Here is a 20,366-nt window from a genome sequence, read left to right as displayed (position 1 = left end):
TAAGCTGATACTGGATTCTGAGGAGAGGAAAGAGATAAGAGGGTTCATTCATCACCTGCAGCTGCAGTGCACAACACTCACTGCCAAGTTTGTTCTGTCAACACTGAGCGTGTGCTGAGTGAGAGAGAGAGAAAGAGAGAGAGAGAGAGAGAGAGAGAGAGGGTAGTTGGCAATTTATAGGCCTGTCATGACTCTTTATAGGCCTGTCGTGACATTGTGGTAGGTATTCAGTTCAATTCCTTATCACGTGTGTGTGTGTTTGTATATTTGTGTGTGTGTGTGTGTGTGTGTGAGAGAGAGAGAGAGAGAGAGAGAGAGAGAGAGAGCGTAGGCATGTTTTAATATCATACTGAGTACTGAATTGCACCCCAAGGATAGGGACAACTGACAGTTTTGGTACTGACCTTATGGGAGCTTTTGAATAAAATAAAATAGCTGAAATGAAATAAAAATAAAATGAAGTGAAACTGAATAAATAAAACAAATAAACAAGCTTGCAGCCAAAAAAAATGAAAAAAAGTTTCCATCTTAGTGTAGGAATAGCTGAATAGCTTGGCATGAGGAAACCTGCCTTTTTTGTAGCCTTTTGGTTAAAATCATTAAATGAATTATTAATTATATCAAAGAAAGGTCCTTCCAGGGATAGTAAGGTGTTTTGGGTGTGTATTCACTGTTTAATCCCATTACGTTAGATTATATCAGATTAAAGTTATAGGACTTTCACATCTAAAATGATTAAACTAGTCATTTAATCTAGCCTGAGATTTGAAGGCAGGGTCGTAGGCAGAATGATAGCTGAGGCCATTAAAAGAGGCGATAAGCCTTTGCACCCAATTCTGCGCTCAAATCACATATCAGAGAGGTTTATTCCTCCTGCAAAATTAATGAAGCGTATCTCCCTTATGTTCATTTAGTTTTAATGACAGTATTAAGAAGTGTCACAGCTCCTTCGGCACAACCCCCAGTGCGCTGCCTCTGGTGATTTCTAACACCTACTGCTTGTTCCTCAGCTCATTATCAGGACCGTAGAAACCTACAATCCACCACTCAGTGTCTCTGCTTACTTATTGCCATTGTGTCGCACAGTCCTTTCTTCTCAGTCTTTATTAGCCTAGTCTTAACCGTAAGCCTTACGCCTAGCCGAACGTAATGCTTAATCTTTGGCATTTCATGCTACCTAGCCTTTAGCTTAAATTAACTAACATTTGAGAGGTAGCGGGATCGTCACCCACATCTTCTAAGCCAGCTTCAAGGGCCGATAGTGGCTTAAATGGTTAAGGCTTTGGGTTGTTAATTGGTTTTGTGACTCAGTGATTGCAAACTGCAAATGTTGGGCCCTTGAGCAAACCTCCATGGATGCTGTGTCATGGCTGACCCTGTGCTCTGACCCCAACTTCCTAACAAGCTGGGGCTTATGAAATAAAAAACCATTTTGTGTGCTGTAATGTATATGTTACCAAATAAAGACATCTTTACCATTAGACTTAATTTAGTGTGCGAAGTCTGAACTAATCATTTTCAGTAGCTTAGCACGTGACCTACCAAGTGTTTGTTAGCAACAAGCTAACTAGATAATATCAGTGATTGTAAGTTTATTCTCAAATGAACAAACTAGTTAATCCTATAGGTATAGCTTTATAGGTATAACTAATGTGTATATGTTTATTTGACTTAATTAAATGCGATTATAATGTAGTGAAGTGGTATTTTATTTTGGTGATGGTGTAAGCAGCCATTCTGACATGACAGAGTTGAGGATAAATAATTGTAGACAGAGGTCAGATATTTTTGTCGAGAACAGCACTATTGATGTACCTTACTGGAAACATGTGCGTAAACTCAGGTTTTGTTTTGCGTATGCGCGAAATTGCCGGCAACAACACATTATAACATTATATTCGTAGTAGTATTAGTAGAAGTAGTGACAAGTATTATGGCAAGGTATTATAAACACCCGAAACTGTCGTAAATCTTTTCGTCATACTTCAGGCAAGAAGTAGACGCATTTCCGTACATGCGCAGTACAAATCGTGTTTCCGGTAGGGATCGAGTAGTAACCGTACCTAATCTGTAGCTTGTCTAGCTGTTAGCTTAACTAGACTGTTATCTCTTGCTTTTTATGTCTTCCTTGTGTATAGCCCTTAAAAAAACAGCAGTGCCTTTTTAAATTAAAACATTTCCATTGTTTGTAGAGAAATATACAGAAAAAGCATTGATTTATTTTCGAGTTAAGTAAACAGTGTTGAAGTCGCGCTTATTGGAGCTAGCTACAAACAAACAAACCAAAAAACTAGCGCATCTCCAAATGACATAAATGTAATATATGTGTACAGGGTTGACAGGTTCTGCGTGGAAAGTCCACATTATATAAATAGATACTGAAAATCAGAAATACACACCATTGCTGACTCAGAAAAAGACTAAGATAAAACTAAGCAACATGCATATATGTTCTCCTATGTCTCAAAACGTTTGTCTAGTCTTAAGTGTTTTTGTGTAATTTTTCAGTAAATTATTTAAGGTGGGAGAAATCCTGAAACCTGGCAACCGGTGCCACAAGGTTCTGCAAAGAAACCATAAAAAAACTAACAAATTCTCCATCTACAGCTTGGTTCTTTATTTGTATTTGTTCAGAATGTCTCAGTTCAAGCTGATTAATATAAAATTTGATAAAATTTGTATCAGAGATGCCACTGTAGAAAGCAACTCTTCTCATGCTCACATGTTTTAAAATAGAATGGACTGGATTTATATCTTTTATTAGTGATTATATATCATTATAATAAAAGCATGTGTGTGGGTTTACCTGTGGTGTCGTGATGTACTTGAGAAACCTGAACGCCTCATCTTCCAGGCTGTGACTCTCACTTGCCCATGGCTCCAGCTCTATCTTCCACCTGAGAGACTACACACACACACACACACACAGAGAGAGAGAGAGAGAGAGAGAGAGAGAGAGAGAGAGAGAGAGAGATTAAAAAGTCAGCACTTGAAGGCTAACAAGAAAATATGAAGATTATGAGAATAGAATCTGTAATGAAGGCAAATGCTTAAGACTGGAAGGATGGTGTAGACAACAAATGGGAAAGTTTTACCCGTTCTCCTTCTCAATAAAAGCCGGGTTAACTTTAACTCAGGATTGTTTGACAGAAATAGAGGAAATGGATAATATATATAATATATATAGTGGAATCTAGTGAAACCCTATTGTGATCCAAACAATACAAACTCATGCACACACACACGCATGCAAACAGATATATGTGACTGAAAAATTGTACTCAATATTCATCATTCTGGCAGTTCATTTATATCCCATTTATATTCCTGGGTGCTTGGAAATGAGGTAATTCTAGTATGTGTCCATAAGCGTGTTTGTAATTTGTATCATAAATTTCTGATTTGATGCACACACACCTACTGTGATCCCCCCCCCTCCAGATGTAGTCAATGATCTAACAGCACTCCTGACACACACTTTCTCTCGCTCGGTCTTTCTCTCATTTTAAAATTATTGCTGTAATAATCTGTGATACAAATGTGTCCTGTGGGGATAGTAGTGTATTTGTATGCTTGAATGTGTGTGTGCGTGTATGTGTATGTGTGTGTGTGTGTGTGTGAGAGGGGGAGAGAGATCTGTGTGGAGAATAACCAGGTTTTGCATAGCACCATTTATTCAGAAATGTATGAAACAGTCGCATTAGAGATTGTAGGTTGTAGGGCTTCTGATCAGAAGGTTGCAAGTTCAAATTCCACCTCTGCCAAGCTGCTACCCCTGGGCCCTTGAGCAAGGCCCTTGACCCTCAACTATACTCAGATGTATAAATGCAAGCCTTTCTGGAAAAATTATGCTTGCTGTAAATGTAATCCACCCCCTGATTGGTTTGCATTTTTAAGCAGAACCTAGACAACACATTCACATTTCAAAGGCTTTTGTTTCATTAGGAACGTGGAGTGAGACAGGGCAGCTGCCCAAGTGACTACAGCTACACAGCAGACAAGAAACACTAAAATACTGGCTCCTTTTAAAGAACCCTGACCCGAGAGTTGAGTGTAGCTCACTGATCTTGAAGTCCTGAAGCTCAGCACACTAACACACACCAACACTACAATGTCTCACCTCAAAATAAACCAAATTATAACCCTAAAAAAACCAACATGAAGCACTGGAGTAGCTAAAATCTCAGCACAGGGGAAAATGTTACTACTATTTGTATAAGAATGTCACTTTAATGCTTTGGGAAATGCCATTGAATTAAATAAATTTGAAGTGATTGAGATGAACAAGAGACAGAAAACCCCAGTGAGTGAACGTAGAGATAAATACAGAATGGAAAAGAAGAGAGAGAGGAAGGAATTAAAGTTATTTCCGGTGCAGGGGCCAAAAGAGGTTTTTAAAATCAGTCATTTCTAATGTACAAATAGCTAGAATCCTAGAATCATTGCTGATACAGCTTTTATATTTTTGGACACTGACATAGTTCTTGCACAAACTAACGAAGATGGTTAACGAAGTTTTGTGTGAGAATTTAGGACATTTTAGCTCTAAAGTTGTGATCCTCAGTAACAATTTTATTCTTTTAAGTCATGTTAGCAGCAATTGGGAGAGGTTTTCAGGACATGGGAGAAAACCAGAGAACCCTGATGAAGCCCATACAAGAACAGGGAGATCCTGGGTCACTTCACACCACCAGTCAGCCCTTACTTAATTAATATTTTGGTATAACTTACTTTATACACTTCATAGAGAAGCATAGCCAAGTCAAGTTTGCCTTCTTTAAGATATCTACAAATCCTACTAAACTGAAAGCAGCACTTTTCTCAATACTTATAATTTTAAAAAATGTTATTACAGAATACTTTGTGAATAAAAAAGTCCAGAAATAACCAATGTAATAAACAGTCAAAATATTATTAAACATGTTCAAATAAGGTGACGGATATTCACGTAAGAAATGTAGAGTGAATCAGTGTGTGGAAGGTTCTTTACAGTTTAAAAGGTTCAATTTTCTCTCTGAGAGGGAGAAAAATGTATAGAGAGAGAGAGGAGAAGAAAGAAAAAAATGATTGGGATGAAGTTTTTAATGGTAATGTGGGTGAGAAGGTGTCAATTTGAGTTTGCTGGGTTATTTATACCTGTGATGTGTGTGTGTGTGTGTATAGATAGAAAGAGAGAGAGAGAGATTATGAGTTAATATCTACATCTATCTATAAATACAGTGTTTCTAAGGTTTCTACTGATGAAAGACAGAAATAAAGATGAGCAGGATTGGTCATGAGCTTGGTGGAACAGTTAGTTCACTGGGTGCAAATGGAAGATGGTCATGAATCTGGATTAGTCCTTCTGTGCTCTTCCGTACACGCTTGTCTAATTCGACACGTTGGTATCACGTCAGACAAACAGAGCGATGCAGAGGAGGTTTTTACTTTTCTTTCGTTTTTTTTTTTGTGTAAAACTGAACTGAGTAAGTAAACATAACAATAATAAAATTACTCAGAGAGCTACTAAATAGATCTGGTGAAATTTACGTAATTATATTGAAAATTGCTTTTTATATATCTACATTTGACACACAATTCATCTTTCATTATTGTTTTCATTATAGACAATAAAATATAATAAATAAAGTATATAAATATAAATATATAATAATTTTTTTAAAAAACCTATAGGAATTAATTTCTTTGCTAGTCTTTGTCCCTATTTACGATGAATTTTATTAAAAATTATACCAGTTTTAGATTTTTCCAAGCTTCTACACAGCATACAAATGTGCCATAGTTACTATATTTCATCTAAGTTACTTTATACCAAGTAGATCTAACACAAGTGAGGATGAGGATGCATTTTTGATGTTTAAAGAAGCAATAGTTTGATTATTTGTAAGTTATGTAGGACATGATAAAAAATAAACAGCAATGGGATCAATCTTTTTCCTAGCAAAAAGTATATTAAGTTGCTGAAAGAATCTGTCTAGAACGCTTGTTTGTGTATGGATGCGTCTCCTGTCAATCATTTTATCCTTAAGCCAGTAAAGATTCTGGAGGCGGAGCTTCATTAACCATTCAGAAAATGTTGAACCTGTCCTAAGAGATTCAACCTTCTCTAATCTTACCTTTAATGCACGTTTAAGTAAAAACACACCTCGACTATCATCAGTATATTAAGAATGTTGCCATAGCATGCGCATTACACATTATCCTGAGAGTTATTTATAGCCGTATGACAACATAGGACGTGTCATGTGACATCAATGCATGTCACTGTCCTCATGCAGACATGTCCTACTCATTGATATCATTGGGAATGGGAATGCTTAAGATCGAGTCAATTTTTCTAGCTCGAACATTTGCTTCATTTTGAATATTTTACTCTGATTTACTTCATATAACAATATCATAATACGCAAAGTAAAATGACTTATGACATCATCGAAACATTCCATATATGGTCATTCATCTGTAATACACACAACAGGTCTTCTTTGTCATTGTGTAGAGAAATAGAGCTTGTTGGTGTGAGAAAAGACTTTATTTCGAGATGGATTTGGTGAGGCTGTAGAGCATGTTTGTGAGCTTCATAGTGGGAAATGAAGTGAGCTTCATAGTAGGAAAAAAAAATCAGACTGTAACATGGGGTGAACTGTATTTCTGTGGATTGAGTCATTCATAACCTCAGATTGTTCTGCAGACTGTATAAAGGACCCTTCCTTCTTTATTCATCTTTTGCAGGCACATGTAATGTTGTTATATTTATGAATAAAATGTTCTTGTTATATTTCTGGGTCATATAACAGAGTCATGTAGCAGAATACAGATTTTTCAGATACAAGTATCACATATAAGGCTTTGAGATACATATCATGCAAACTGCAAAGCATGCAGGTTTTCCCATCAACCGGAAAGTGCATGCAGCAGACAAAATATATATAGATAAGATATACACAGGCCAGTCTTTTTTCCTGCAATTTCCTGTGTGTGTGTGTGTGTGTTTGCGTGTGATTAATTTCACCTCGGATTGTTCTACAGCTGAAAGACACACCTTTTCATCTCTCCATCTAGCCCATGCTTGCCCATGCAGCTCGCTTTCTGAAGGAACGATTACAGCATTAAGCTGATGAACAGAATGATCTTTGCTGCATTCGTGTGCTGTGTGCCAGGAACAAAAGAAAGGAAGTCTTGCACAGCTTTAGACATGGCCGAAGGAGCATTGTCAGCTGAGATACACTATTTAGTGTCTGTACTGTTTAGTGAATAATAAGAAGGAAAAAATAAACATACAGTATGTTGTTTGAAAAAAAAGCATCATGGCATCATATCTTGACCTATAAAGTAGTGAGGAGAAAATCCACTCATCCATCCATCTTATATGTTGTGAGGAGCTCCCTGGGGAGCTTCCTTCAACGAGGTGCCAAACCATCATGAAGCAGGGGAAGTGCTTGTTGCATGGGAACAAGGTCCCCCCAACCCCGACCCCCCCGATTCATTTTCTTTTCCATGTAGTATTATTACCCGTGAGAGTCACTGCCACATTTATTTAATATTAAGAGCATTACTACTTATATTTCTAAGCGTGAAATCCGCTCAGTGTCTCGCTCTCGGCTCAGAGGGAATGTACGCTAACAGAATTACCGTACGGGATTAGGATGACGTTTTCATAAAGCAGTTAATCTGACACAGGTTTAGGAGTACTTTATGGTATAAGTGATTTATGAGTCATTCTCAACATGAACATGTGGAGCTGATTTAGAGTGACTCACAGGTTCGAGTTGATATCAGCCATGTTGTTTGCCTCTTTAATCGAGATCAGGGGTTTTCTCAGTGCTTCTGTATTACATTTGCTGTGTGTGCAAATGATTTAAATTCAAGGCTGAACTGTGCAAGATATACAGTCTCTATGGATGTCCTAAAAGGACCTCTGTCATATTAATTCAATCCAATTAAATGTATTCATATAGAATTGTTGCCCCGCCCTTTCCACAAGGTTTACGAGTGTGCTTATGGGAATTTTTGCTCCATTCCTCTAGAAGCACATTTGTGAGGTCAGGCACCTTCTCACGGATGAGAAGGTCTGGCTGATAGTCTCTGCTCTAATTCATCCCAAAGGTGTTCTATCAGGTTGAGGTCAGGACTCTATGAAGTTCCTCCACACCAAACTCACTCATCCATGTCTTTATGGACCTTGCTTTGTCCACTGGTGTACAGTCATGTTGGAACAGGAAGGGGTCATCCCCAAACTGTTCCCACAAAGTTGGGAGCATGAAATTGTCCAAAATGTCTTGGTATGCTGAAGCATTAAGAGTTCCTTTCACTGGAACTAAGGGGTCAAGTCCAACCCCTGAAAAACAACACCTGAATTCAATGATTTGGAGGGGTGTCCCAAAACTTTCGGCAATATAGTGTCAATATAGGAAATCGTACCACTACAGTATACAAAGGCATTCTAAACAATTCCAACAGTTTGGTGAAGAACCACATATGGGTGTGATAGATATCAGGGGTGCACATTCTTTTGACTAAATAGTGCATCAGGTCTCATAGAATTCAACAATAGTGTTGTCTCCACGGTGTCAAACTCATACACTAATGATATTGCTAGTTTATGTCTCTCTCTCTTTCACACGCACGCACACACACACCACACATACACATACACACCACACACACACACACACACACAGAACAGAGGAACAGGGGAATGCAAAGTACTTGCCCAACCCCTGTGTAGATTCTTATCCCCTTCATGCTGCATTATTTAAGCCCTTCTGTTTAACTGTTTTTGTTTATATTAGGCATATTTTATCTTGGATGTCAGCTATGTGTACGAGACACTCATTATACACTGCTTGTGTGTGTGTGTGTGTGTATGTGTGTATGTATGTGTGTGTGTGGTCCAGATGGTTAATGTCAGTTACCAGCAACGTGAAAATTCTCAGATGTCTGTTAATGTGTGTATTTCTGCTTAGAATCTTGTTTTTATATGGCAGTTCAAAGTAATGCTATAAAGATTGTTATGCTAATTTTGTATATTATAAATCAGTTGCTTTCTTTTAATTTGATCTTAACTTTCAAGTAAAGTTGTACCATGTGTAAAAATTCATAAAATAAAATAAAATAAAATAAGGATAAAATAGTTTAATAATTTTATTTATTTATTTATTTATTTATTTATTTATTTATTTATTCATTTATTCACCCCCCCCCTTCTCTGTTTATCTTCTTTTGTAGAGCTTTTGAGACAATGTCCATTGTAAAAGGTGCTATACAATAAAATTGAATTGAGTTTAGGAAGACTTTCCTTTTCCTTTCTAACAAAGTCTCATGAGTTATAAGCTCTGGTATTAGCTTCATTAGCATTTTAAGCTACGTGCGGCTACATAAAAGCAGAGTTCAAACTTTATAAACAAACAAAAATCGGCATATGAAGATGGTCAAGAGTGCATTCGCAATCCTGTTTTTCTTTGCAATGTGGTTTTATGGCTTTAAGTTACTTCATGCATTAGCATGCTAGTGTTGTTAGAATGCTAGCATTATAAGCTACATGACAGGTTTTCCGGCGTAAGTAGCCTTTAGCCGATCAACAACCCAGAGCCTTAACCGATTAAGCTACCACCATTCCAGGTGCTGGCGTGGCAGTTAATAAAACAACAATGACACATGCAGTTTCTTATTGATTTATCAGAACGGCTTTATTTCTTTCTTATTAAAATTGAATCTACTTGCTTTATTCTACAAACAATTCAACACAACTGTGTAGCTGTCCATTAGCTTCATCCTTGTCCCCATTAATTAATGACTCCATTTTACAAAAGCACCAAGTTTCTTGTTCATTCTCTGTGTAGATTTTTTTGTGGTTTGTTTACAAGAGAATTATCTGGCTGTGCTGGACACTTGGCAATTTCAGCCATATTTCTCTAGCTGAACAGACTGATATGTGGGGGTGGGGGGTGGGGGGGTGAACTGGTATTAGGGAGTGTCTATAAAGTGACAGGTCTGATGGGAGGGTAAATGTGAACACAAAAGCTTTCTGGGTGCTACGTTTACATGTACAACGACACGCAGAAACAAAGAGACCGGAAATCATTCGTTTCCGACAAGAGATGCGGACTTCCAGCGACACAAGTGATCTTTGGCGACTGGACATGGGCATGTCCAGTGATGTTGAGAAACGTTTATGGAACTATGGAGTGACTAGGTGCAGTTACTACCAATAGGAGTGACAACCAATAGTAGGATAGTAGGAACGCCTATTGATGACTTCATAGTGCAGCAACTACCAATAGGAGTGAATACGGTATCACTATGGCAACCAGTAGTAGGATAGTAGGAACGCTTATTGATTTCATAGTGCAGTAACTACCAATAGGAGTGAATATTACATATATCACTATGGCAACCAGTAGTAGGATAGTAGGAAAGCCTTTTGATGACTTAGTACAGCGACTTGCAGGGTTTTTCAAACGAAGAATCACACTCTACATTACTTTTCAGTTTAAACTTCGCAAAAGAAGGTAAAATAAATTTCTGAACTACTGCATCTTTCAGGCTGTATGGATTTCAGTGAAAAATGAATGATGTAAAGAGAACAGATACATGGCATGTTATTCTCTATGGGCCTTTTGTTGCTGCTTTACATGAGAAGATGGAAGAAAATAAGGGCTTTTATGCAGTGCTGCACGTCTGGTGAAAATCTAGCTGGAAAGAGAAAATAGAGACAACAGAATATTCAGTGATAAGACAAAATAACCATTGTGCTCTGTCAAGAGCGATAGGGCAAGAGTGTGTATCCATGGCATTCATTCGTGTGCGGTTAAGAGAGAGTGTGTGAGATAACAGAGAGGAACAGAACGACGTGAATGTATGTGTGTGTGTATGTGTGTGTGTGTGTGTGTGTGTGTGTGTGTGTAGAGGACATTAGGAGAGCCTGAGTTCCTGCTGTGACATGTCACAGTGTACGCAATTCAAACATTGTGATCAGAAATGTAAAGAAGCCAAAGCTTCTTTCTTCATCTCTTGACATTCGACGCCACACACACTTCTCCTTTCAGTGAGCAAAAATGAAAACACATCAGAACTGAAGAGGCTCGGGTTTCATTCATCAGTGATTAAGTTTAATAAACACGTTGAGATGATCACTTTCATTAATAATTAGCAAACGATATCTAATAATATCTATGCAATAATCGCTCTAATCAAAGACATTTGTACACACAGCAGATGCTTTCTCTGAGGCTTCGTAAATTACACATTGGATTTTATGTCTAGCCTCCATTTTGTGACAGCAATTCAATTTAGCAGGGTTTTGTTCACCATCTTAATCATCTTTCTGTAACTTGACAAAATAATTGGAAAAGTGCAACTTCTGGTGGCTGCACTCCAGTGATGTAAATAAATAAATAAATAAATAAATAAATAAATAAATAAAATACACTATTAAAATGCATTTTAAATTCTGCAGCCAAATGGAAATGATAAAACTGATAAAACAACAAAGAATGATAAAACAACAAAGAATGATAAAACAACAAAGAAAAAGTGTTATCATTTAAGCAAAAGTTTAAGCCTTTGTGACTTTTATATGAAATCCAACTGAACTGAATGTGGTTCCAAAGAATAAAATTTACATGCTGTCAGAAACATGACCTCACATGATGTTCTTGGGTTGCTGTGTTTCCATCATAAACAGTTTACAAATCCTGCTGTAAGCATCTAATATACTAACCCAATCTGTATATCACTGCAAGGATACAGCACTTATGAGACGTCTGTTCAGACTTTCTCATCCATCATCATCCTGTGCTTTGATTCAGGATCTCTGCTCTTGCGGAAACCATTGAGTTTCATGTTGAAAAGCACAGATCATCTTTGGTTCCTTCTCAAAACCCCTGGATTTGTGCAGATCTGGCCTCAGATTTTGCAGCATGATCAGAAATAAAAACATAAAATGAGGGATTTTCAGTAAACGCTTTATCCTGTGGATCCCAGGAAAACTGTGTGTGTGTGTGTGTGTGTGTGTGTGAAGGTGTGAATTAACCCTGGATGTGACACGTGTGCATCAAAGGGCATTACCTACATGCATACACACATTCATTCACACCTTGGAGTGATTTAGCACTGCTAGCATGTTTTTGGAACGTGTAAGGAACCTGGACTAAGTCCACAGAGACAGGAACATGCAAAACTCCATGACTGAACCCTAGAGCTCTGAGGCTTCATCACTGCACACAGCCAGAAGTTGAGAGAGCTTTCACACCCAAAAGTAAAGATGTAAACTGTTTGATTTCTACACAAAGCAAACATACACTCACCTTTCTGTGCTGTCTGCCTGTCGGGTAGCACGTAATCCCAGAGTCACTTTCTTCAGAAACTTCTTGAGTCCTGATATGCTTTTGAGGTTCTTTTGTAGAGACAAGCGTTCTCCAGCTTTTCACATAAAATCCTTTAAACTCCAAATAGACATGGGCAACAAGGCACAGGACTGAGAGGAGGACACACACACGAGCGAACACACACCTGTTCATCCTTAACTTCAGTGTTACTCAGTTCTTCTCATGCCATTGATCAGGAATTAGAAAGTTCTCTCTATCATCTCTCCATGTCTCTCCATTTCCTGGTGTATGGACTCTCACTCGGAGCAAGATTTTTGTTTGCTCAACATTCATCCTTCTTCTTTATCCCATTTTCTTTGTGTCCTGTTTAAAAGCTCTCTGGTTACAAAGTGCACCATGTGTAAACATCTACGTCCATGCTGGTGGGAGTGAGCTTCTGTGTGTGTGTGTGTGTGTGTGTGTGTGTGTGTGTGTGTGTGAAGACTGCATTCAGAATTTTAGGAACTCCCTCTTTCTCTCTCAACTTCTGGTACCTCCCCTTCTTCTCTCAGTCAGCAGTCATCTGTTCTGTGTTCTGAATCAGTCGCCTCTGCCGTGTTGGCACGATCAGATTTAGTCCAGATGGCAGCAGAAATTTCCTTCATCTTTCTTTCATCTTTACTCGGCCAGTTTCCAAATCCAAATGGGGGCTAAAAAGGAAAATAAATTGGGGATCAAATATCAGGTCTCTCAACAAACATTCTTAAAACTCAATATCGAGGGTCTTTCTTTTGTAAAAGCTCTGATCTCATGTAGTCTTCTCCAGTAATAGACGCAAGGAATACAGTAAAAAGTCATTTTGGTTTGTTTTTGCTGAGGGTCATCAGGACGTATCTGTAACGCTTCCATGTTTACCCTGAGCATTAGCACCTCACTACAAGCTCACGTGTATTATTTCAATTTCTATACTAAAGTGATAAAAGTAATAAGTACAAAAGAAGCAATGAACCACTTGGAGACTCTTTGAACTAAGTCTATAATGACCTCAGAAACTACACTGACCTATTAGTTCCTTTAGGAGCTCTTGGTTGCTGTTGTAGAAAGGACATTATCAACATTTACATTATTTACTGTCCAGTGTCACCCAGATGAGGATGAGATTCCCTTCTGAGCCTGGTTCCTCTCAAGGTTTCTTCCTCATATCATCTCAGAGAGTTTTTCCTCACCACCGTCACCTTAGGGATAAATGTTAGAGATAATAATAATAATAATAATAATAATAAAGGCTGACATTCTTTATATGGTCATTGTTTCCTGTGCTTGGTAACCTGTTGCCATGGGAACTAATAAATCACAGCTGTTACTTGTCTGTTTATGTGTACTCCTTAAATTTCCCTCATGTATGTTTATTTGTAAGTGGAAGTGAACCTCCTTCATTTCCTCAGGCATGGCTTGTTATGTTGCTTATAGTAACTAGTTACTAGTCTAGTTAGTGTCGTGTTTTAGATTATAAGCTGCTCAGAAGCTCTTGGTTACACAACCCCACTTGAATATATATATAGTTTTGGAAAGGATATTATTTAAAATGTGTCACAAAAATGAGGATGAGGTTCCTCTTCAGGTTTCTTCCTCATGTTATCTCAGGACGTTTCTCCTCACCACTCTGTCTTGCTCATTAGAGATAACTATAAATTTAATTTTAATCTTTGTTATTTCTAAATGTTTATATTTCTTTAAAGCAGCTTTCAGGCAATGTACATTGTTACTTTTATACAAATAAAATGGAATTGAACCGAATTTTAATCTGGTATCATTTTGGCTGCAATTTGTTTTCTCTGTGGATAATAAAAAATATACCGAGAATAATAAATAATAAATAATAAATAATAAAAAGCTACCATTTCAGGTTTCACAGATGTGTGAACTTTTGAACCGTGAGTCAATACTCTAACACATGGCACAATGTTGCCCCCTGTTGGTCATCCACTGCTTCTATTTTGAAAATGACTCTGACCTGTGCTCCTGTTAGCTTCCGTTTACTCAGTCATAATATATTGACCTACTACTTGCAAAATACTCATTTTAACTGATACAAATATAATTTTATTTATTTTTAAATATTGAAACAATTATAAATATTGATTTTTTTTTCTTATTCAATAGACATATTTTTTAAATTTTATTTTATTTTATTTATTGAAAGGAGTAACAGTCAGTGATTGAGTCATATAAGTTTTCCACTATTTATATGACCTTCCAGTTTCTCTGTAAATTATTTATAAACAGAATTTTTTTTTTAGCCCCGAAAAAGTCAGTTGAGGGAATGCTTGAACTTTAAATAGATAAAAATGACTATGTGCAGATCACTAAAACATAATGATAATATTTTTTTGGCAAACTGCTGGAGTATAAGAGGAGTAAAACACTTTAGGACACTTTTAGGAAAATAATCAATGATGGATTTGTGTGATGTGGCCTGATGTGAAGCAGGAGTCAGTGAGAAGGTGATTATTTTATAATAACAGCAAATCCCCAAAATGTTTTTACACCTTAATACATCCTTAGTACATCAACTGTGATAGTCACACTGCAAAAATGACATCATAGAAAGTGATACTATCTTGAATCGAGACAAATCTATCAAGATTTATTATTATAAGATTGCAATAATCCAAATATAAGATTATTAAGCCTATTTCTAGGCAAATATTATTATGTGTAGGCTTTAAGTTTTATTCCTATTGGCAAATATTTTGATTCTTTCTAGAAATTAATGCTTAAATGAACAAAATAGAAACCGGAAAATGTAAAGCATAAAATATAGTAAAATGCCTAGAAATGGTTTAATAATCTTCTATTTGGTTTTATTGTAACTTCTTAATAAGAAATCATTTATCATTTTGACTTAAGATTTAAGATATTGTAACTGATATTTTTTTTTATCTGAGATCCCCTTCCCACAGTTCGAACACTTTCCCACTTTCCCACGTAGCCATTTTCTGCTTTACTGTTGTCTTTGGATTTACTCTGTGAACTGTGTTTTGTCTATTTTGGATAGTGTATTTTGGATTGTGGATGCTGCTCTGTTTTAACAAACCTTTGCAAGTGGAGCCTCAACCCTCTACTTAGTCCCAAGTGTTACATCAGTGTTTATCAGATATCTGTTATGAATGTTGCCCCCCAGGTGGCACAAAATACAATAACATGGGTAGATCACAAGCTATGGATGGCATATTTTCTCTCTCTCCTGTCAATCACAGCATAGTACATTATATTTATCCATCCATCCATCCATCCATCCATCCATCCATCCATTCTCTTATCTCTTTTTTACTTATCCAACTGGGCATTGAAGAGCCTGGAGCCATTTCCAGGAGACTTAGGCCACAAGGCAGGGTACATCCTGGACAGGGCACAACTACACACACAGTAACACAATTTCATATGCTAATCAGCCTCCAGTGCACACACACACACACACACACACACACAGGAATCAAACCCCCAACGCTGCAGGTATGAGGCGAAGGTGCTAGTCTTATATTTTAAACAGATACCTTTGTCTACCAAATAATGTGATTTTCAATTATTACAATATACATTCTCCATACCGTTTAACCCCTGTCAGGGTTCATGATCAGAATACTCTCAAAACACTCCATAGACAGAAAAAATGAGTGTAGCCCAAAGCTTCTGGATTGCTTCATCTTCTCTTGCCAAAAACATTTCAGTGAATAAAAACAGATATAAAGCAAAGAAAAAACATGAAGTCTGGGTTAGGATGAAAAAGCAGGTAGGGTAACAGGGGTTGGGGTGATTGTGTGGTTGTATTTCCACAGCGCCACAGCTCCAGGGTCTCTGGCTTGATGATCCTGGGTGAAGTTTTGTACTGGTTTTCTCCTGGTTCTCTAGTTTCCTTCTGCCTCATTAAAACTAATATGAAGATGAGTAAATGAATATAAAGCTCAGGTATCTTTTTTGCTTATTTGGCACAACAGATAGTAGGTCTGAATTTTTTTAGTGACACAGCATAATTACATCTCTGTCTGAAAAGTACAACAATATGAAGATCTTTTACTGACATTAGTAAGTAAAAATACACCAAATACAGTCCTTGCAAATGCAAGTGATTTATTAATTGTTCAAGGTTAGATATGTTTTTTGTTTGTTTGAGTGTATTAATAAAGTCACTGTGCTACTACACAATGTTCTCTGTTGATGGTATTTTGAACAGTACCAGTATCACAGATTTATTTAATCTAATACATTTCACAGAATCGAAAGTCTTCTACTTTTTCCTGTTAATGAGATGAGTGAACCAGAATGATTTGCACATATTTGTGCTGTTCATGGAAACTAATATCCCGAGATCACATCACATATCAGCCGCATCAGAGCTGCATCAGCCGCTCCTTAATTCTTTTTACAGCTTCACATGGGGTAAGAATATAATTGGTCACTTCGAATTCAGACTGAATAATATCTGTAATCTGTAATAATAATAAATAACAATAATAATAATTGTTAGAATTATAATAATTTACAATCTTATAAAAATCTACAAAAATATCTTATTATTATTATTATTATTATTATTATTATTATTATTTTATTTTTTAATTAATTTATTTATTTAATATTATTTTTTATTATAATTGTCTTCTGTATTCTTTTTATATCTTTATAACAAATGGATTGATAAAATTGTATTTTTACTATTATTATCATTGTATATTTTTTGTACTTTTTTGCTTTTTGTACTTTTATACTTAAAATACTGTGCATTTTTTATAAAGTTTGTTATCTTTTGTTACCTTGCCTTGATATTGTCTTTTTCTTTATCTTTTTCTTCAGCTGCTATCCATTTGCTGCTGTAACTATGCAAATTTCCTCACTGTGGGAAGAATAAAGGATTATCTGATCTTATCTGATCTTAATAACATTTTACACTCTTTTCAACTATCGATCTTTACCTCCCTTTGCCGATTAAAACAGTTGTAGTTTGCTTGCTGCCATGTGTATTGTCCTGCATAGTCTTTAATGTTATGTCCACACTGTCCAGTCTCCTGCATTGTACTGTTGTGTTTCGAATGTTTGTTTACGTTACAGAGAACAGTGGTTCATGGTGTAAGAGTGAAATGTAAGAAGATTCTCGTTTTTTGTAAATGATGTACTGTATATTTGGTATTTATGAAATGGCTTTCATTCTGAAGGCCGTTTATTTTGATGGGAAGGATCTGTTTAAGAAATAAGAAAAAGGTTGTGGGGGGGGGGGGTTGAGGCAGCACTGACCTCTTGATAAATAAATAAAGAAAGAAAGAAAGAAAGAAAGAAAGAAAGAAAGAAAGAAAGAAAGAAAGAAAGAAAGAGGAAAAAACTATTATCGAAGAGTTCAAAGCAGCTCAAAGCAGCAGTCTCAAAGCATGAGAAGCCTGAGGTGACGGTGATGAGGAAAAACTCCATGAGCTGATATGAGGAAGAAACCTTGAGAGAAACCAGGCTCAGAAGGGAACCTCATCCTCATCTGGATGACACTAGACAGTAAATAATGTAAATGTAGATAATGTGCTTTCTTCAACAGATTATACTTATAAGCTTATAAGGAATTATGCAACCAAGAGCTCCTGAGGAACTAAGAGGTCAGGGTAGTTTCTGAGTTCATTATAGATTTAGCATTAATTCCTTGACTGATGTAACAACAGTTTGCGTCAGTTGATGGTGTGGTCGTCTCCAAGTGGTTCTATCCATAGCAGTCCCCTGGGTCAGAGGTCAGTCCACGCAGAGCTATCCCCAGTAGAAGTGAGCTCCACCAAGCCATGAGACTCTAGCCAGGGGTAGAGCAAAGAAGAAGTGTTCACACTGGAAACTCAGAACACTAAGATGTTCTAACATGATGAAGGGTTTGCTTCATCAGTGAACAGCTGATAACTTCAACAAGATGACTAACTTCATCCTGAATTTCCTGGCTGACCAAATAGCAAGAAAACGTTATAATCACACTATCCAGTGTCACCATTTTGAGTTCCTCTTAAGGTTTCTTCTTTCTTTCCCAAAAATGCGTATTTCAAATATGCTTAATTTAATTCATTAAGTTCTATAAAGGTGCTTTGTCCATGTCCATTGCTAAAAGTGCTATACAAATCAAATTAAATTCATTTAATGACAACAACAGTTGTGTTGAATGATTGAACTTGTTTTATTATTAAACCCACAACAGTTGTTTTTTCTGTTCCTATGTTTGCACAAAGACACACTGAACTCTGATCACCATATCAGAAAAACCTTGATGAGTGGGAACTTGGCAGCTGGATGCAGAAATGAAGGTTTCGAAGGTATGCGTAGCTGCATTGTAGCAAAAGACATTTTCTCTAGAGGTTCAAGCTGCAACACAAGTTTCTTTTTTAGAGGCTTCAGGAATGCAACGATGTAGGACTTGGACTGGAGCCTTGGAACATGAGTATTTAGCATGAGCTGAGAATGCTGGAGTGTTTATGTCGGGTGGGGATCGAGCTTCAGCTGTATCATGGCTGACTCTGCGCTCTGACCCCAACCCTCAAGGATGGGATATGCAGAGAAAGAATATCACTGTGCAGTAATGTATATGTGACAAATAAAGGCTACTTATATTATACTTATACTATATATATATACTTATATATAGTCTAATTTGAAACTTTCTGACACTTAACTTTCTGACAGAGGCCATGGAATTTCCTCCTGTTTTGTTGTATCCATGTTCAGCATTAAATATCTTTGTCATGTTCCACTTCACAGTGGTGGTTAATTTGAAGCTCATATGAAAGTACACACTCAGAGATTTAAGAATTTGTATCTTTAAAGTAAATGTTGATATCAAACCTATTTCTGCTCTCTGAGTGCTTATTCATAAGCAGATCAAATGTGTATCTTCAACCACTAGTAAGGTTATCCAACAGGGAAAAAGACTATGTCTATGACTATGACTATGTCACAACACAGAAAAAGTCTCTGTTTAAATGCTGAAATGCTTAAAAGTCCTCACAAGAGTTTCCATGTTGTCTTTTCCTACCAAATTTCCCTCTGTGTTAAAAATAAGAATTCTTAGATCAATATAATTGAATTAAGGGAATTTAGGTCAAATATGTAAGATTAATAATAATTAAAAAAAAGTATATAGTTGTTAAATTCAAGAAATTGTCAGCTCATCATTTATGCATGGGGCATTCATGGATATCATTTTATTAATCATGTTTTAGAGCTAAAATGAAATTAAATAACAAAATTAAATTAAATTAAATAATAAAAGTATAACAAAAGAAAATAAAAATAATAAAATAAAAAATATTTTGAATTTAAATAATAGAAGTATAATAAAATAAAAATATATATTTTTATTTTCTAAATTTAGCTTCACTAGTGAGAGAAAAAAAAATGAAGTAATCAGCCAAACTCCTGAAAAAATTCCTAAAAGGAGATGTCAAGGCAGCGACCCCTCTCACACTGACACAGTGACACAGTTCATTTGGCAAATTCAGCAAGTAGCATATGCTCTCAGCTATTAGCTTTCTATCAACTTTTACACGCATAAATCATCAGGTCTGGTGCTTTATGGTTAGAGAGTGTAAATGTTTTGTTTGTTTGTTTTTAATGAAATTAAACTTCATACAAAGTTTATTTCAGCTTAAATACCTTGCGCTTGATTGAAAACAGCAAATGTTAATGTGCAAAGGAATTTCATGAACACAGCCTCAAAGCTCGGACTGTTAGTGAGTGTGAGTTAGTCAGTGATCAAGGGAAAGCTAGGTGTGATAATTCCTGTGATTAAATTTATTTATAACAGGATTTTTATCAAGCAATCATCTGATGTTATTATAATGTCATTTATTGCACTCATATTTTACAAAGGAAAATAAAAAAAGTACTATTTAAATCCTCCTTTTTAAATGGTACTATTTAAATGGTATCTACTGTTTTACAGTAGCCTGAAGCAAAAGTTTAGGCACCTCTGACCAAATTAGATATTTTTATGTAAGCATGTTATGAACTTTTTTTTCATCACCCTATGCAATTTTTTCAACT

At 36.4% G+C, this 20,366-nt stretch overlaps 1 protein-coding gene across 2 annotated transcripts in view; it reads right to left on the bottom strand.

The window, feature by feature from the left end:
- mettl24 (methyltransferase like 24) overlaps positions 1–12,788 on the bottom strand; it is a 31,771-nt gene extending 18,983 nt beyond the window's left edge. The window contains exons 1-2 of one of the 2 annotated variants that reach the window (XM_058393565.1): positions 12,309–12,788; positions 2,807–2,905 (exon numbers count right to left, since the gene is read on the bottom strand). In XM_058393565.1, coding sequence (XP_058249548.1) covers positions 2,807–2,905; positions 12,309–12,521 — 312 coding nt within the window. In that variant the 5' untranslated portion in view covers positions 12,522–12,788. The remainder of the gene's footprint in view (positions 1–2,806; positions 2,906–12,308) is intronic. The other variant, XM_058393567.1, reaches the window with a different exon arrangement.
- Between the last annotated feature and the right edge of the window lie 7,578 nt (positions 12,789–20,366).

Source organism: Hemibagrus wyckioides, linkage group LG06, assembly GCF_019097595.1.
Source record: "Hemibagrus wyckioides isolate EC202008001 linkage group LG06, SWU_Hwy_1.0, whole genome shotgun sequence".
NCBI classification, from domain to species: Eukaryota; Metazoa; Chordata; class Actinopteri; order Siluriformes; family Bagridae; genus Hemibagrus; species Hemibagrus wyckioides.
The sequence above is the reverse complement of the archived record's forward strand: the minus strand, read 5'-3'. Positions and strand labels throughout refer to the sequence as shown.